Source organism: Hirundo rustica, chromosome Z, assembly GCF_015227805.2.
Source record: "Hirundo rustica isolate bHirRus1 chromosome Z, bHirRus1.pri.v3, whole genome shotgun sequence".
In the NCBI taxonomy this organism is placed as follows: Eukaryota; Metazoa; Chordata; class Aves; order Passeriformes; family Hirundinidae; genus Hirundo; species Hirundo rustica.
The window spans coordinates 67529674-67543909 of record NC_053488.1 but is presented as its reverse complement, the minus strand read 5'-3'; the positions used below and the strand labels follow the sequence as shown (position 1 = coordinate 67543909).

General features: G+C 35.5%; 1 protein-coding gene across 2 annotated transcripts in view; it reads right to left on the bottom strand.

Moving 5' to 3' along the window:
• Positions 1 to 14236, bottom strand: part of IFT74 (intraflagellar transport 74) — a 37424-nt gene that overhangs the window by 20725 nt on the left and 2463 nt on the right. For both annotated transcript variants that reach the window (XM_040089290.1, XM_040089289.1), the window contains 5 exons: positions 13775 to 13873; positions 13548 to 13608; positions 13062 to 13121; positions 12081 to 12142; positions 1468 to 1606 (listed from right to left, as the gene is read on the bottom strand). In XM_040089290.1, the coding sequence (XP_039945224.1) occupies positions 1468 to 1606; positions 12081 to 12142; positions 13062 to 13121; positions 13548 to 13608; positions 13775 to 13873 (421 nt within the window). The remainder of the gene's footprint in view (positions 1 to 1467; positions 1607 to 12080; positions 12143 to 13061; positions 13122 to 13547; positions 13609 to 13774; positions 13874 to 14236) is intronic.

The window sequence follows — 14236 nt, the reverse complement described above, 5'->3', positions numbered from 1 at the left end:
GTCCCTGCTTCATGATAATAGCCTATGAATTTCCCCACCTCTTGGCCAAGGGAACTTTCTGGGGTAACTTTGGTGGTCCTCCACAGAAAATCCCGCATCTGCTTCACAACCATCATGACAGACGGAGATCAAAGTCCCCTTCCAAGGACTGAGACTGAGATCTCTATATGAAGCCCCACTCAAGGACTGAGACATGAGGCCCCTACAACCCTAATACGGGGGGGAGGGTGGGGCTGACTTAACCATAGCTCGAAGTTTGCCTGCAGGTGTGACCGTTGGACCAAGAAGACAATGGCTCTCGCTTACTGCTAAGAACATGGACTACCTGTTCCCCCTCGGTGGCTTCAGTAGACTTACCTGTTCCCCCCGCAAACGAGGACTATAATAAAAATCCCTGAGTTAACCAGAGATTTTGAGAGACTCTCCCTGACATGACAGACGGACCCATTGACCAGACCACAAGGACTCCGTCTCCACGTTTGGTAGCTATGTCCCCCCTTTCCTCTATCTCTTTCTCTATCTCTTTCTCTCACTATTAATCCCTCTATCACATTTGCTATGGTCAGTCAATAAAGGTGCATTTGTTTTAATGCTGAAATCCCCTCTGTGTTGTGTTTTGCACTCTAAGATCAGTAAACGAACCATCACGACCCCCGCTTGTACGAGCAGATCGTGACAGCTACTACCAAAAAATTGTCTTTTTTCTACTTTTTTTTTTTTTTTTTTAAATAACTACCATGTATGCACTTCAGAAGTTTAGAGTCAAATTTTAAAATCTGAACCAGTCATGAAAGTTTCTTCGTAGTCCAGAAAGAGACAGGAAAGCCCTGACTTACGATTCAGCTCATTCTACGATAGATGGGAAACACTGAACATATCTCTGCACAGACTATATAGAGAAGCTTTTAAGACAGTATGGCTTGAACTAGATTGTCTCAGAGAGCCTAGAAATGTTACTCCTGTTGTTAACATACGGATTAGTGTAGTAACAAGCATTTCATAAAGCCCAGTTCATTTTTATGATACATTCAGACATGCAATAATAAAACAACAACAACAACAACAACAACAATAATAATAATAATAATAGAAAAAGCTAGTCAGATTCACTTTTGTACACAAGAAGAAAACTTTCTATTTCAGTGAACTACAAAAATTGCTGGGGTTATTTTTCCTTTTTGCTAGCTTTTTAGACATGATAAAAGCAGTGGCTTTTAAAAACTGTATGTCAAACCCTAAATTCAAACAGAAAACTGTGAACATTATTTCTTCTTAAAGTATGTAAGACAAAGAATTTGGTCTTAGTCAATTGCTCTATTTTTACGAACTTCTACAATTGATTAAGACACCAGCAAGGTTTTTTATTGTATTATTCTTTTGTCAAACTCCTTAATATGTAAATTTTATCTAAACCCCATGAAGCCAGTTTAAGAAATATTTTAGGTAAGCATAATGAAACAAGCCAACCTGGGAGAGTTTTTCATTAGCAGCTTTCATCTCCATATATTTTGCTCGATTTTCCTGTGTCATGTATTTCATTATGTCATCTGCCATAACCTTTTCATGCTGAATTTCTTCTTCTATAGTTTGAATGAACTTTTCTGTGCTGTAAAAATATAATGTTTTTGTAACTTTTACTCATTAATAAATATTGTAAGCACTCATTTCAAACTCCAGTATTCTTTCAGCCTCACTCAAGTGCTCAGTGTAACACAAAAAGGTTAAACTCTATAAAAAGGAGTTACCAACTTGTATCTAATCTCCTTGGAGCTGAATTAGCTATAAAAACATTCACAAAATTTAGAGAAGATGAAGAATTCTCTGCCTTTATAATACCCACATGGTGTTTTCCAACACTCCCACACTGTCTATCTGCATTGGTTTCAACATTGGCAAAAGTGTGTTATTTCCTCTCAATGAGTGAATTTCTAGTGTAACAACAGGCAGTTTGAAATAAGGAAGCTGGTATGCAATTTGTGAATGCACATAAAGAAAATATAGTACAGATATCAGGACTTGACAGCAACAGATGATGATGATGATGATGAACAAACTACTCTTTGCAAGAATTGTTGCTTACTTTAGAACAGACAGTGGTTTCAGAGGTCTGAGTAGTGTAGTTTTTAAACTATGCAGTAACTAAGAAATTAGGCATTTCTTACATTCTTGATTCAGCACTTTAATCTTTTCAGGAAATCAGTAGTTTGCAAATATGAAAACTTTGTAATTCCAGCTATAGTGAGCTATCAGCAACTGTCTTATCAGATTTAAAGAACACATAAAGAACTGCTCTATAAGTCCAGTAATTCTATAAGAGTGATTTCTCCTCTTAAGAATGACAAAACCAGCTGAATACCTTCCCTCAAGATTTTTTTTCTTCTCTTTTTCATTAACTTTTCCTGAGCTGCAAAATGACAAGTTGTAAATATTGTAACTGACACTACTGGATCAAAGACTGCAGACAAGAATGCCCTAAAGTTTAAGAGGTGATGCAAAATAGTGGAACTGCACAACAATAATTTCAGGGTAAGGGAAATGATGAAAATATTGTAGAAGCAGAGTAAAGTGGACATTGGAATGGACTCTGAAGGTTGTCCAGTCAAACCTGGGCACTACTCGAAGCACAGTCACCTAAAGCAGGATGTCAGGTGTCTTTTTCAGGTTTTCAGTGTCTTGAAAGATGGATTCACCACAGTCTGTTCAGGCAATGATTTGATGTATGTTCATTCTTACAAACGGAAGAGTTTTTCCTGATATTTAAATGGACTTTCCTGTTCTCCAATATGTGGTCATTGTATCTTGTCCTGCCCTTAGGTATCACTGAGACCAACTCCATTTTCTTAACCCCTGCCCATGAGGGGGGTTTACTTTGAAATAACACGCACTAGGCTTTCTCTTCTGGAGATTAAACAATGCCAGTTCCCTCAGTGTTTCCCCACAGTTTTCATTACTTACAAGGAATTCTCAAAAGAGTTTCAAAAGTGTAACCACTTCCATCTACCTTCCAAGAAAGAGCTATAATCTCTGAGGACATGTAGACATTCTGTCAGGTTAGCAGGCCATGCTGCAAAAATGCTTTGGACCTGATGATGATGAAACAAATCAAAGTAATGATCTCCCACTTAGTATGGCAAATTTGGAGTGCACTGGGACTGCATAAGAAACACTGGATAGCTGTAACATGACATTAAATTTAATACCCTCTTGAGACTAAAACTATTCAGACCCAGTCCAAATATGAGGCCCTGTGCACATGCAGTTTATAAATGGCTAATTATGTTACACGTGGTAATGGAAAGGAGCTATTTTTTAACCTACACGAGTAATTTGATCCAAGACCTTTTGGAAGGCATGGAGCTAGGAGCTGTCAGGAAGCTTTCATGTTGCTTCTTTATTGAATGCTCCTCCATGCCTCAATGTGGACCTATGAAAGCTGTTGCAAGGTCTCAGCAGTGACAGTTTCTCTCAAATCAAGCCAAACTGCAGACATGGAAGAAAGAAAATAAAGAAAGTGCAGTAAAAAAATTCAACAAAATGCTAAGGGTGCTGATTTTCAGAAGAAATTTCCACTCTAGATGTAATTCTCCTGGAGACACCGCAGTACAGCTTAGAGGAAGCTTGTCTTTAAATACAAATAGGGTGCCTCTCCTGGAGATCACTGGAACCTCCAAAAGAGTGAGAATACAGTTTGCTACATGTATAGCAATATCACCCTTGAGGGCAGCGGTGTCTCCAAGCTCTATGGGATTTCTCTCATCGTTGCCTGAGATGTAAAGTGTGCAAGGCAGGACAAGGAAAGAAACCTACTTTCCCAGCCCCCTCTGTTTAAAGTGTGTGTAGACACATTACAGAGTAATGTCTCTTTACATGCGGCAATTCTCTTTTTCTTACATGATATGGACTCCTGGCTAAATACTTCAAAATGATCCAGTATATCTTTGAGACTATGAGCAATGTCTGAATAACTGTGACACATCTTCTCTGGCAGAAACCTTCTGAGGGGAGGCTGCAACTCAGTGACTTTTCAAGAGGCAATAAAAAAAAATCAGCAATGACTGTCACAGAAACAATTCATTACCACAAGTAATTTGAACACTATGCATGAAGCTGAATCAAGAAGGAGGCTTGGAAATTTTGTAGAATGTTTTGAGATATTACACAAAAGTGCCAATAACAACAGACATAATGAAGTAAAACAATTTATGCAGCCACATACTGGAGAGGAGTGGAGATGGAAAGGAGATTAAGTAGCTTGGTGGTATGCATTGGACAGAACGAGCACTAATGCAGGTAAAAATTTATATAGGACACAGCACTTGTATATCAATATAATCCCTTTTTTTCAGCCTGTACATAGACATTCACTCCAGAGCAAGTATGATTTTAGAACTTCATCCTTAATAAGGAAATACAGCCCTTATTACAGATATCATTGCAGTGCATGTAATTTTTTGTAAGTAATAAGCTTTATGTATCACCCTGCAGCTCCTCTGATGATGATGTTTCCAAAACACAAGCATTAACACAGAGTTAACTAGCTACTAGGAAGCTTTACTTTGGTATGCAAATATCCTCACATTTTCTTCAGTTGATGAATGAGTGAATTAAAAATGCAAGTCTTTTTCTGTCTCCAGTGTTTCTTTACTTGATTATAACTCAACTTGCTTGTAAATCACCTGTGGCATTTAAACTCACTGCTTCCTCTACAATGTGGAACTTGACACTTAGCTTACTACAATTAGACTTTCCTATTGGCTGCTGATCCAATTAAATCCAAGATGACTATAAGAAGTTGCTCAACTTAGTCAATCTTTTGCTAAGGATTTTCTGTGTTTATTATTTTTTACACTGCCTGGTTATTCATCAGGTGCAAAGGTTGAAGAAAAACAAAGTGCTCTTTCACCATGTTATTTCTTGTCAGTGCACTGAAAAATCTACAGGTGTACATATGATACCTCTAAGAAGCAACCAAAAGGTAAGACACTTGGCATGTCTAATTCAAAACGCAGACGAAGATTTATTACTGTAACTTTGTTGCCAGACTAGAAGCAAACACATCTTAAGGTACATTAAAAATTCAGGAATTAGTATGAACCTTGGACATGCTGAGCTGTTAATTAAGTTCTATCGCATTAGAAAGCTGGTGAACAGACTCTGAAAACCAGACTGATTCTATAAACTCTATTACCTTCCCAGAAAAAAAAAAAAAATCATTACATTATTTTTAAATTATATAATTTTTAAAGTTCTCCAATGGAAATTTTTAAGAAAACACTTCTAATTACAAGGAAATATCAAAGTACCACCAATGTACTACTAGTGTATTGCCAGGCTAAGTCTCTTTCCAAAGCAGTTAGTTTAAATAGCAGCTCATAAAATCTGGTTCTAGTAAAATGCTAAACTGCAACAACAATTAGAGATGCTTTCATGTTCTTTTACTGATAATATAGGTTCACATAAAATGCAGTCAAGACACATTTGTAAGAAATCCATACGTTTTCAGCAGAAACTAAAGTAAGAAGTAGGAGCTCTGTTTTGGACTTAAGACACATGAGCCACTTAAATTTTTAACTTGGTTGTTATTAACTTACTGAATAACATTGAAAACAATATTTGATACATTTTTCCATTCTATTTAAGACAGCTCTTGTCTTGTCTGAAAACTACAATAATACTATTAATCTATATTTATAAATTGCCAGGTTAAGATTTGCTCTGTTTCTGAACATCTAGGAAGCTGTATCTTTAAAGTCCAATTACGCTGCAAGATCCAGATGTTAAAATGGTCATTCTAGGAGTTCTCAAAGTGTGTCATATCTTCCACCAACAATACACAAACGGGCTAAAAAGATATGCAGGCCACCAGTATCATCATTGACAAGTGCAAAATCTAATACAGAACATAATTCCACAGGGGCTGCTGTTGCTAGCACATTATCTGCATCCCTACCATGGTTAAGGGCTAAATGGCAAAAGGTTTATGAACTCTCTTTGTGTTCAGTTTAAGTTTCTCACAGAAGCAGAAATACACAGTGGATCAGAGCACTGTAAGTGGCATTTATCGTCCTCTTTTTTCCAAGAAGTTATGAAATTTCCAGGTTGATTCAGTTAGGTGAATGAGGTCCATCCTCTGACAATTATCAAATAGAATTGATCAGTTTGTTCTATGACCTCATTTATTTCACTATGATCAGCAAAGGCCTCCCAGCACTCATTTTAAGGACTGATGGAGGTTTTGTAAATCTGACAGGCTGCCTATATTTAGCAGCTTGTGCAATTAAACTTCCTCATTTAATTTTCCTCACTCTTTTCTGTTAAATTCAGTGAATGCTCTGTACAGCTCACTTTAAGCAAGTATCTCACATTTTACTTTTTGGGTTTCTATTACTTTGGAAGATAGAAATCTGGCAAGGAGATACTAAGATTAACTTGACACCCTATCTTTTCAGATGCTCAAGAAAAACTGGAAAAAATTAAAGGTTCATTACCTTTTACATAACATGTTCATTCAAGTGTACATAAACAGGAACTAACAGCATCTCACAGACATGGTGTAACATTTCTGCTCAAAATTAATAGATACTGCAAACAGTGTCTGATTTAAAGGCAATGACTGAGAGATCCTTTCTTTGAGAGATATTAATGTCACAGTAAATACCATTTGTAGGACCTTTCCTAACTTTAAAAATAAGGCTTGAATCTGTGCAAAACCTCTATCACTAGAGACTGAACTATGTTTACTTAGTTCCAAAGATCAGAGCAACAACTATACCTTTGTAATAGACAAGTCCAGGTTTATGTCATGTTATAGGTTATGTTATGGACAAGAATGAGATTAAAAGATTGATCTTCTAATTAAAAATTCACAAAAATGCTTAGTAACCTACATAAGAAGATAAAAGAAATCTGACTGGACAAACCAACAATTGTCTAGTAGAGTACTCTGCCTCTGTCAGAGTAACAAGAGAAATTGTATAGGGAGAGGATGTAGGCACCAATACTTCCTGCAGAGTTTACTCCAATCACAGTCTTCCAGTAGCCATAACTGCTTTAACAGGGATTTTAATGAGTACAGCCCTGTCTATTTGTTTTATACATTTATGATACTTTTCTCTATTATCTTGTCTAACCAATCCTTTTTCTCTTTGCTCATACACTCTCCCCACTGGATTTTAGTTTTGCTAAATTAAGTTAAAGCTGAATCCATTAATTCTCATAACCCCCATTTTTTCATTTAATTTTACATTACAAAGTATTTATGTAGAACAACATTTATTAAAGTATCACTGAAATAACTGTATCTATTAATTTGTAAAACAACCACTGGAGAAGACACCAGTAATTCTGGTCTTGATACGCAAAAGTGTTGTTTTTTACTAGGCTCCAAACATGAAACTCTGTTGGCTTGTGATCTGGGCTGGAACACTGTTTTTGAATCCAGTCATTGCTGACTGCAACATTACCTCCCAAACTGTAAGTTTTACATTGATCTGAACTACCTTTCATTTCGAAAGATACACTTGAAGCAGAAGCAATTTTAAGTCCTGAAGAAAGAAATATAAAATGCAAGTAAGAAGCAGTTTTTAGTGTAATAGACAATTAGCTGATGGCAATCATTGCAAGTGGCTGAGTAACACTGAAACATACTTGAGATTATTTTGTATCTAGACAATAGGAATGCCTCTTTACATATAAATAAATGTACTCTTTTCAGAAAACAAAAATATTTCAAGGTATTGAGAGCAAAGACTCAAATCAGAAAAGACTCTAGCTATGCTAAAATTTAACGCAGAAAAACAAAATGAAGATAAGTGCTCTAGCAAATACATATATAATAAAAGTTTTGTTGAAGGTCTGCTCTAAAGATGTTATTTTAAATTAAGATTAACATAGATGTTTTTAAAAAATACCTTTTAGAAAGCGTATTTGAATTACATTGCAGTCTTAAATAAACTTCCTCTATGTCACCTTCTTTCCAGATTATGTAGGAAAGTAATTATTTTTTAATCCCACAAGTAATGAATTCCAAATATTAATTCCAAAATAGTATGCCAAACTTGTTCCATTTTGGATGACCATCACATAAGGACCCATGCATCTAAGCACAGAGCTCAGCACGAAGTGCTCTGGAATATCAGTTCTCTAGACACTAGGAGGATTCAGTTCACTCTATCATCAGACCAAGAGTTAATCAAGGAAGATGTAAATAAAACTTAATGAAGAGCAATATTACTTTCCTTTTAAAGCAACAGCATTAAAAATAGAAGATAGTTTTATTCTGCCTTTAACAGTCCTCACTGAGACACCTTCATTAGTAGACTTTTCTATAGTATTTAATTGTTGTCATTCTCTTTTTTTCAATAGGTTGCTTGTGAGGAGTCTGGAAAGAACCTCTTTAATATCTCCCTCAACCTTTTTCAAAACATTACTAAATTAAGCCTCAAAAACAATGAAATCACTTTAGAAGATCATGACAAAGAGATTCTTGGACGTTTTATTAACCTCACAGAACTTCATCTGCATGAAAACAACATTACTGTACTGAACAACAACAGCTTCTACAATCTGAAAAATCTCATAATTCTGGATATTAGCAACAACTGTATTAGCACAGTTCATAAAGCAGCATTTGCAGGTTTAAATCAACTCTCAGTGTTGAATCTATCGTATAACATGATTACTCAATTAGATTCAGATACATTTAATTCTCTAGAAAATCTGTCAGTTTTAAATCTACAGTATAATTTTCTGAAATATTTTCATATAAAATCATCTTTTAGACTGATTAAAATTGTTTTAGCTGGAAATCCATGGATCTGCTCCTGCGGCCTCCTGGACTTACAGATATGGCTAACTGCCTCCAATGTGACATTGGGTAAGTTTTGGTAAGAGCAGCATTTAGTATTTTTTTTACATCAACTTTACTGTGCATTTTTTCTCTGATGTGGATAAAATCCACCATTGATTTACCCATATGATGCAGTAATACAATAGCTATCCATGAGATTTTTTTACTGCCAAAAAATTATCATCTCATAGCCTTTTGATTGCTCACATTTACAGAAAATGAAAGCAACACTAGATGTACACTACCAAACATGGAAAAAATCTCCATCAAGATGGCAGCTATCCAACCAGCTGAATGCAAAATTGAGAAGTCTCCTTTAGAAAACACTGTAACTTCTACTCCTGCTGTTAATCTTAGGAGTAGTGCCTTAACAGCTCTGACTCCAAACATCACTGGAAACAATGGAACCCGTGCTGGTAATACACAGATATTTCACTTTACTGCTTATGAGCCGTTTGATTTGCTGTTCCATGACTTCATGCTATTTTGCACTCCTAGTACACCCCGACTCTTCCATAAAAGCCAGGGCTAAAGAACAAGCGTATTTCCATGTTCTGGTAGACAATCGCACATATTACAGTGAATGTTAAGGCCTACTGAGTTAAGTGCTCAAAACAGATAAACCCCACAATTCTCAAATGGTACTAAAAATGATGATAAAATTTCAAAGCCCTAAAATTCAGATCATTGTCTAGATCTCTGCCTAACAGAACTAGGGAAGCAACTTCCAAAAAAATTTGCTTTTTCCAAACTAACTGCTTTCTACATGTAGTTGTCCTCCTAAAATGTGATAGCATGAACTTACAGATTTTACTCCCACTGTAACTGTGTTCAGTATTAAGAATGTGAATGTGCCCCTTGCACATTCTTTGGAAATTTCAGTGATAGTCTCCTCACTTTTCTTCACATTTCAGTGTTAATCTTACATGCCAGTTATCTCTTCCATCCTGAAATGCTTTACTTCTTTCTCCGAGCTAAAGCAGGAAAATTATCTACAGATATATACACAAATTATAAGCTACCACTGTGACATATTTCTTTAGCTGTACCAGTTTATAATTTACTTTAGTATAGTGGCCAACATACAAAACCAGCTTCTAGATAAAGACAACTACAGTTTACTAAAAAATTTATTATAAAAGAAGCACAACTGAAAGGATATGTCAAACAAAAGACATGATATTTTAGGGTTCAGACATTATCACCATATAAAAAGTAAAGCCTGGGAAATAGAATTTGAAGCCAGCTGCTGACTATTTCTTTTCCAAAGGCTAACCTTGGAATTTAAATTTTGGAAAAAAAAAATTATGTATTTATTATTTTTATCTTTTATATGCCTGCAGAACTTTGTCTTTAAAATAGATTTTTAAATAATTATATTTTATAAATATGCAAGGTAGATTTATAGAGCTAGGAGATATGAGATGCACACACATTATTAGTCTCTCTGATGTTACTGACTCCATAACAACACAGCAACATTCTATCAAAGCTCTGGAGAGACTCAGTAATTCCCCTATCAATGTTTACTTTGTGAGTTCTCAATTTAACTATGAAAAAAATCATACTTGAGTTCTTGCTAGTATTCCTCATGAAGATTACTCTTCTTTTTTTCCCTGTTTTTTTAAAGAGTTACCACTTGTTGGCAAAAGCTGGACCTTCCTAGCAGGCGTCCTAGGGTTTGTCCTAGGCACTACACTCCTGATTTTTACTGCTGTAAAATGCCCAGCATGGTATCAGTACTTGATCAGCTACCGTCACCGTCGCCTGGAAGAAAATGACTCAGAGATTTTTGAACAGGAGTTCTCAGCTAACCAGAGTCCTTATCCTTCAGTATCGGGTACAAGCAGTGAACAACCCATTGTAGTATTTAAGAAAGTTCATGCATGTGGAGATGAAGAAGATGGATTTATTGAGGATAAATACATAGATATTTATGTAAATGAGGAGCATTAATATCTTAAACAATGGATGCTGAACTGACATTTCAAATATGTAGTACGCTTTTACTTCCATTATGCTTTACTACATACAATACAGAATGAAGTTATGCAGTCTATCTCCTTTCATCCTGCCAAATCCATAACAAGATTTTGCTACATCATGAAGTTAAAAAATGGGGTAATATGCATGTGTTATTGGTACAACAAATACTTCAAAACATGCCAAAAATACTCATAACCCACTTTTTATAAAATGTGTTTGCCTACTTATACTGGGGGGCTTACTGTATTGTTTAACACAAACAAGATAGCAGGTAAAGTTGGCATAATCCTTAATGCTTTCATTGTGAAGAGGTCTAAAAGAGAGAAATAATTTCTCTATAATGTTCAAGCAGACCACAGCCAGACTGGGCACTAGCTCCAAATCAATGGTGTAACAGCTCTGCAGTCTGTTAGGCAAAACTAACACAATCAGAAAATGAAGCATTTGGGGTTTTTTTACCCAAACTGGCAGAGCATGAAAGACCAACTGTTGTATTCTCAAAAATGTGTATGTACAGTGCAATGATAAATTAGCCTTACTCACTACTACTGAACCAAGTATTTTCGTATTTTCTTAACACTTAAAAATGCATTCAGGGTGGAACAGACACATTTTTGAACTGTTGAAAACTACAGTATTAATAAAATATGACATAAACTGTAAATTTGTAGCTTCAGAGTGCTTATTGATACATAAAATCTCATTGCTGAGATTGATTTCACTGGCAACAAGCAGGATCATACAGCTTTCTCCTGCACCTCTCTTGTGCCTAAATTAACTACCTCAAAAACTCACCCTCTCAGCCTATCACTACAAAAGCCATTCTCATAGCTTACAAATTCTTATTGCAAGCATCTCACCATCCTCATCCTTCCCTCTATACAACCCTACCTTACTACCCAGGTGAAGGTCTAGTTTCCACTCCTGCTTGCTTTCTTCACTCTGCTATTCTACAACAAAACTCCCAAAACCTGACAGCAATTGCCAAAGGACAGTTACTACCTGACTCTTCCTGGATGACACAACAATTATCTTCAGAAGAGTTACTAGAGTTCAACGCTAGGAACTCCAGCTGCAACCTGGCAGCTGTTATCTATCTGTAACTAACATATCTTGAAAATGTTCATGTATCACTTGTGATATGCATTGCAGTATTAGGGCAACAGGTAACACCTCAATTTTCCCAAGCTGAGTTATGAGAAGCTGAGTTATTCAAAGATGAAAAAAACATACTTAATGTACTTACGCTTGTCTTTTTGTGAAAATTTTATCTATATTCTGAGCGTCTCGGTCATTCTTAACCTTTAACTTAAGAAAAAAAAAAACAGGAAAGGAAAACACCTCTTAAGATCATCAAGTCCAACCCTTAACTCAGTACTGACAAGTCCACCATTAAACCACATCCCTAAATACAACATGTACACATCTTTTAAATACTTCCAGAGAAATTGATTGACTTATTTCTGTGGGATCTATTCCTGAAACACTTAGTAATACACTGTTTAAAACTACACAGATGGGACAAAAAGCAATCTTCTCTTTAAGACAGAGACATTGTATTGTTATTATTCAATCAAATGCAAGCAAAAAAAAAGTTTTTTGACCAAGAAATAGTGAGGTCATTTTTCATGTTACCAAAACAACCTTTACTGAAACTGGTTTTGTTTATGGACAAATTGATCATAAGAAATAAAATATGCATAATGCCAATCACGCCTTAACGCTTTCAGGATATGTTAGAAAATAAACAAGGAAAGCAAAGGAAGAACAAAACTCCTTGATTTGTGGTGGCTACGTCAGAGACTTATTTAATATTTTTTACGCTGTAGACATATAAAAGGCTGTAGACAAAAGAGAACTTATTGTCCAGAAAAGCAGGCAGCTTTACAAGGCAGTGCAGTCTGCTTATATCTGCCTTCCTGAGACAAGTGTTCTATGCTCCCAAAAGATAAAAAAATAAAAAAGATATTTTAACTCATAATCTGGGTTGGGATATCATCCTTCTCATATGTACATCACAGAAAACTATCACGGGGCTGTTAACACATGACTTACGGCAATTGTTGTGCTGCTAACATGTTGCCAACATTATGAATAATTTAACTGGGAAAAAATGGCTAACTTTTAAGTCAGTGCTGTGCTTTTTTAGATATGTCGCACATTCAAAGCACCAGGAAAGTAACACACCATTTCACTGTTAAAGCATAGCAAATATCTTAATTCTTACCAAATTGTAATCGTGGATCACTTCTGCCACATCTGTACTGGTGTTAAGTATATCCACAACCTGAAACAAGATAGAATTCCAACATGTTATTACTCTCCTTTTCTTAAAAAAAAAATCAGACATAGGGCTCATGAAAACACAGAAAATTTTGGTTATTGCAATTGGAAAAAACATGATTTGGGAATGTGAATAGATTACATGTAATTTTCAGAAATAATCAGCATTGTATGTATCTGTTCTAAGCACTGAAATATTACACAGCACCAATTTCTTAAATCCATATGCAGACGCTTCTCCTAATGCATAGTACATGTTTTGTCTACCTCTGTTTCCATCTCCTTCCTTTCCAATAACGGAATAAAGGCAGTATTCACCAGCACATTTTTACACAGAAATGTAAAAAAATTATTCCAAATAAATCAAAAGTAGTACAAAGTAAGCAAAATACATGGGAGCATTCAGTATCAAAAACTGACAGCAGCATACCATGTTGTAGTCGGCTAGTTGACCTTGAAAATCCTCAATTTCACCAGCTAAAGCCTCTGCCCTAAATATGAAACAAAAAGTCAAACTTCAAATGGTAAGAGTCATATATGCAAAAATAAAACAATGAATTAAATAATTATTCACTGATTCCTTGAAGCCTGCCCAATATTTGAAAATAGTCTTGTGACTTAGAAAGCTAGCACTGCATTAGCTGCAATACATCTCACCGTTTTTCATAGGACAAATAGACAGATTTCTCTTGCTTGTACATTTCTACTTCTTCCTGCAGCTTGTTAATTTCTGTTGTAAGTTCATTGGTTTTACTTCTGAAAAAAATAAAGAAAAAAGGATCATTAACATTTGGATGTACAGCTAAAGCACAGCTAGAACAGCAAATAGGTTTTATGACAGGTGATTTGCAATTAATATCTCTCACACTGCACTTTGTTTCAACTCAGCATTGGTAGAGGTAAGTGTAGAAAAAAGCAAAATGGTTGTATGAGAAAAGTCCTAAGTAGTTACTGGAAAACCTTGGTACGAAATAAAATGTTTTAACTAGCTTTTTGTCTCTGCTGGTATAACAGTTGCGGAAAGTAAAAAAGCACAGTGTGATTTCACAGAATGTGGGCATCATCCATATTTAAAATTACATCTTTTAGGACTAATTATTCAAAAATGTAATATGAGCA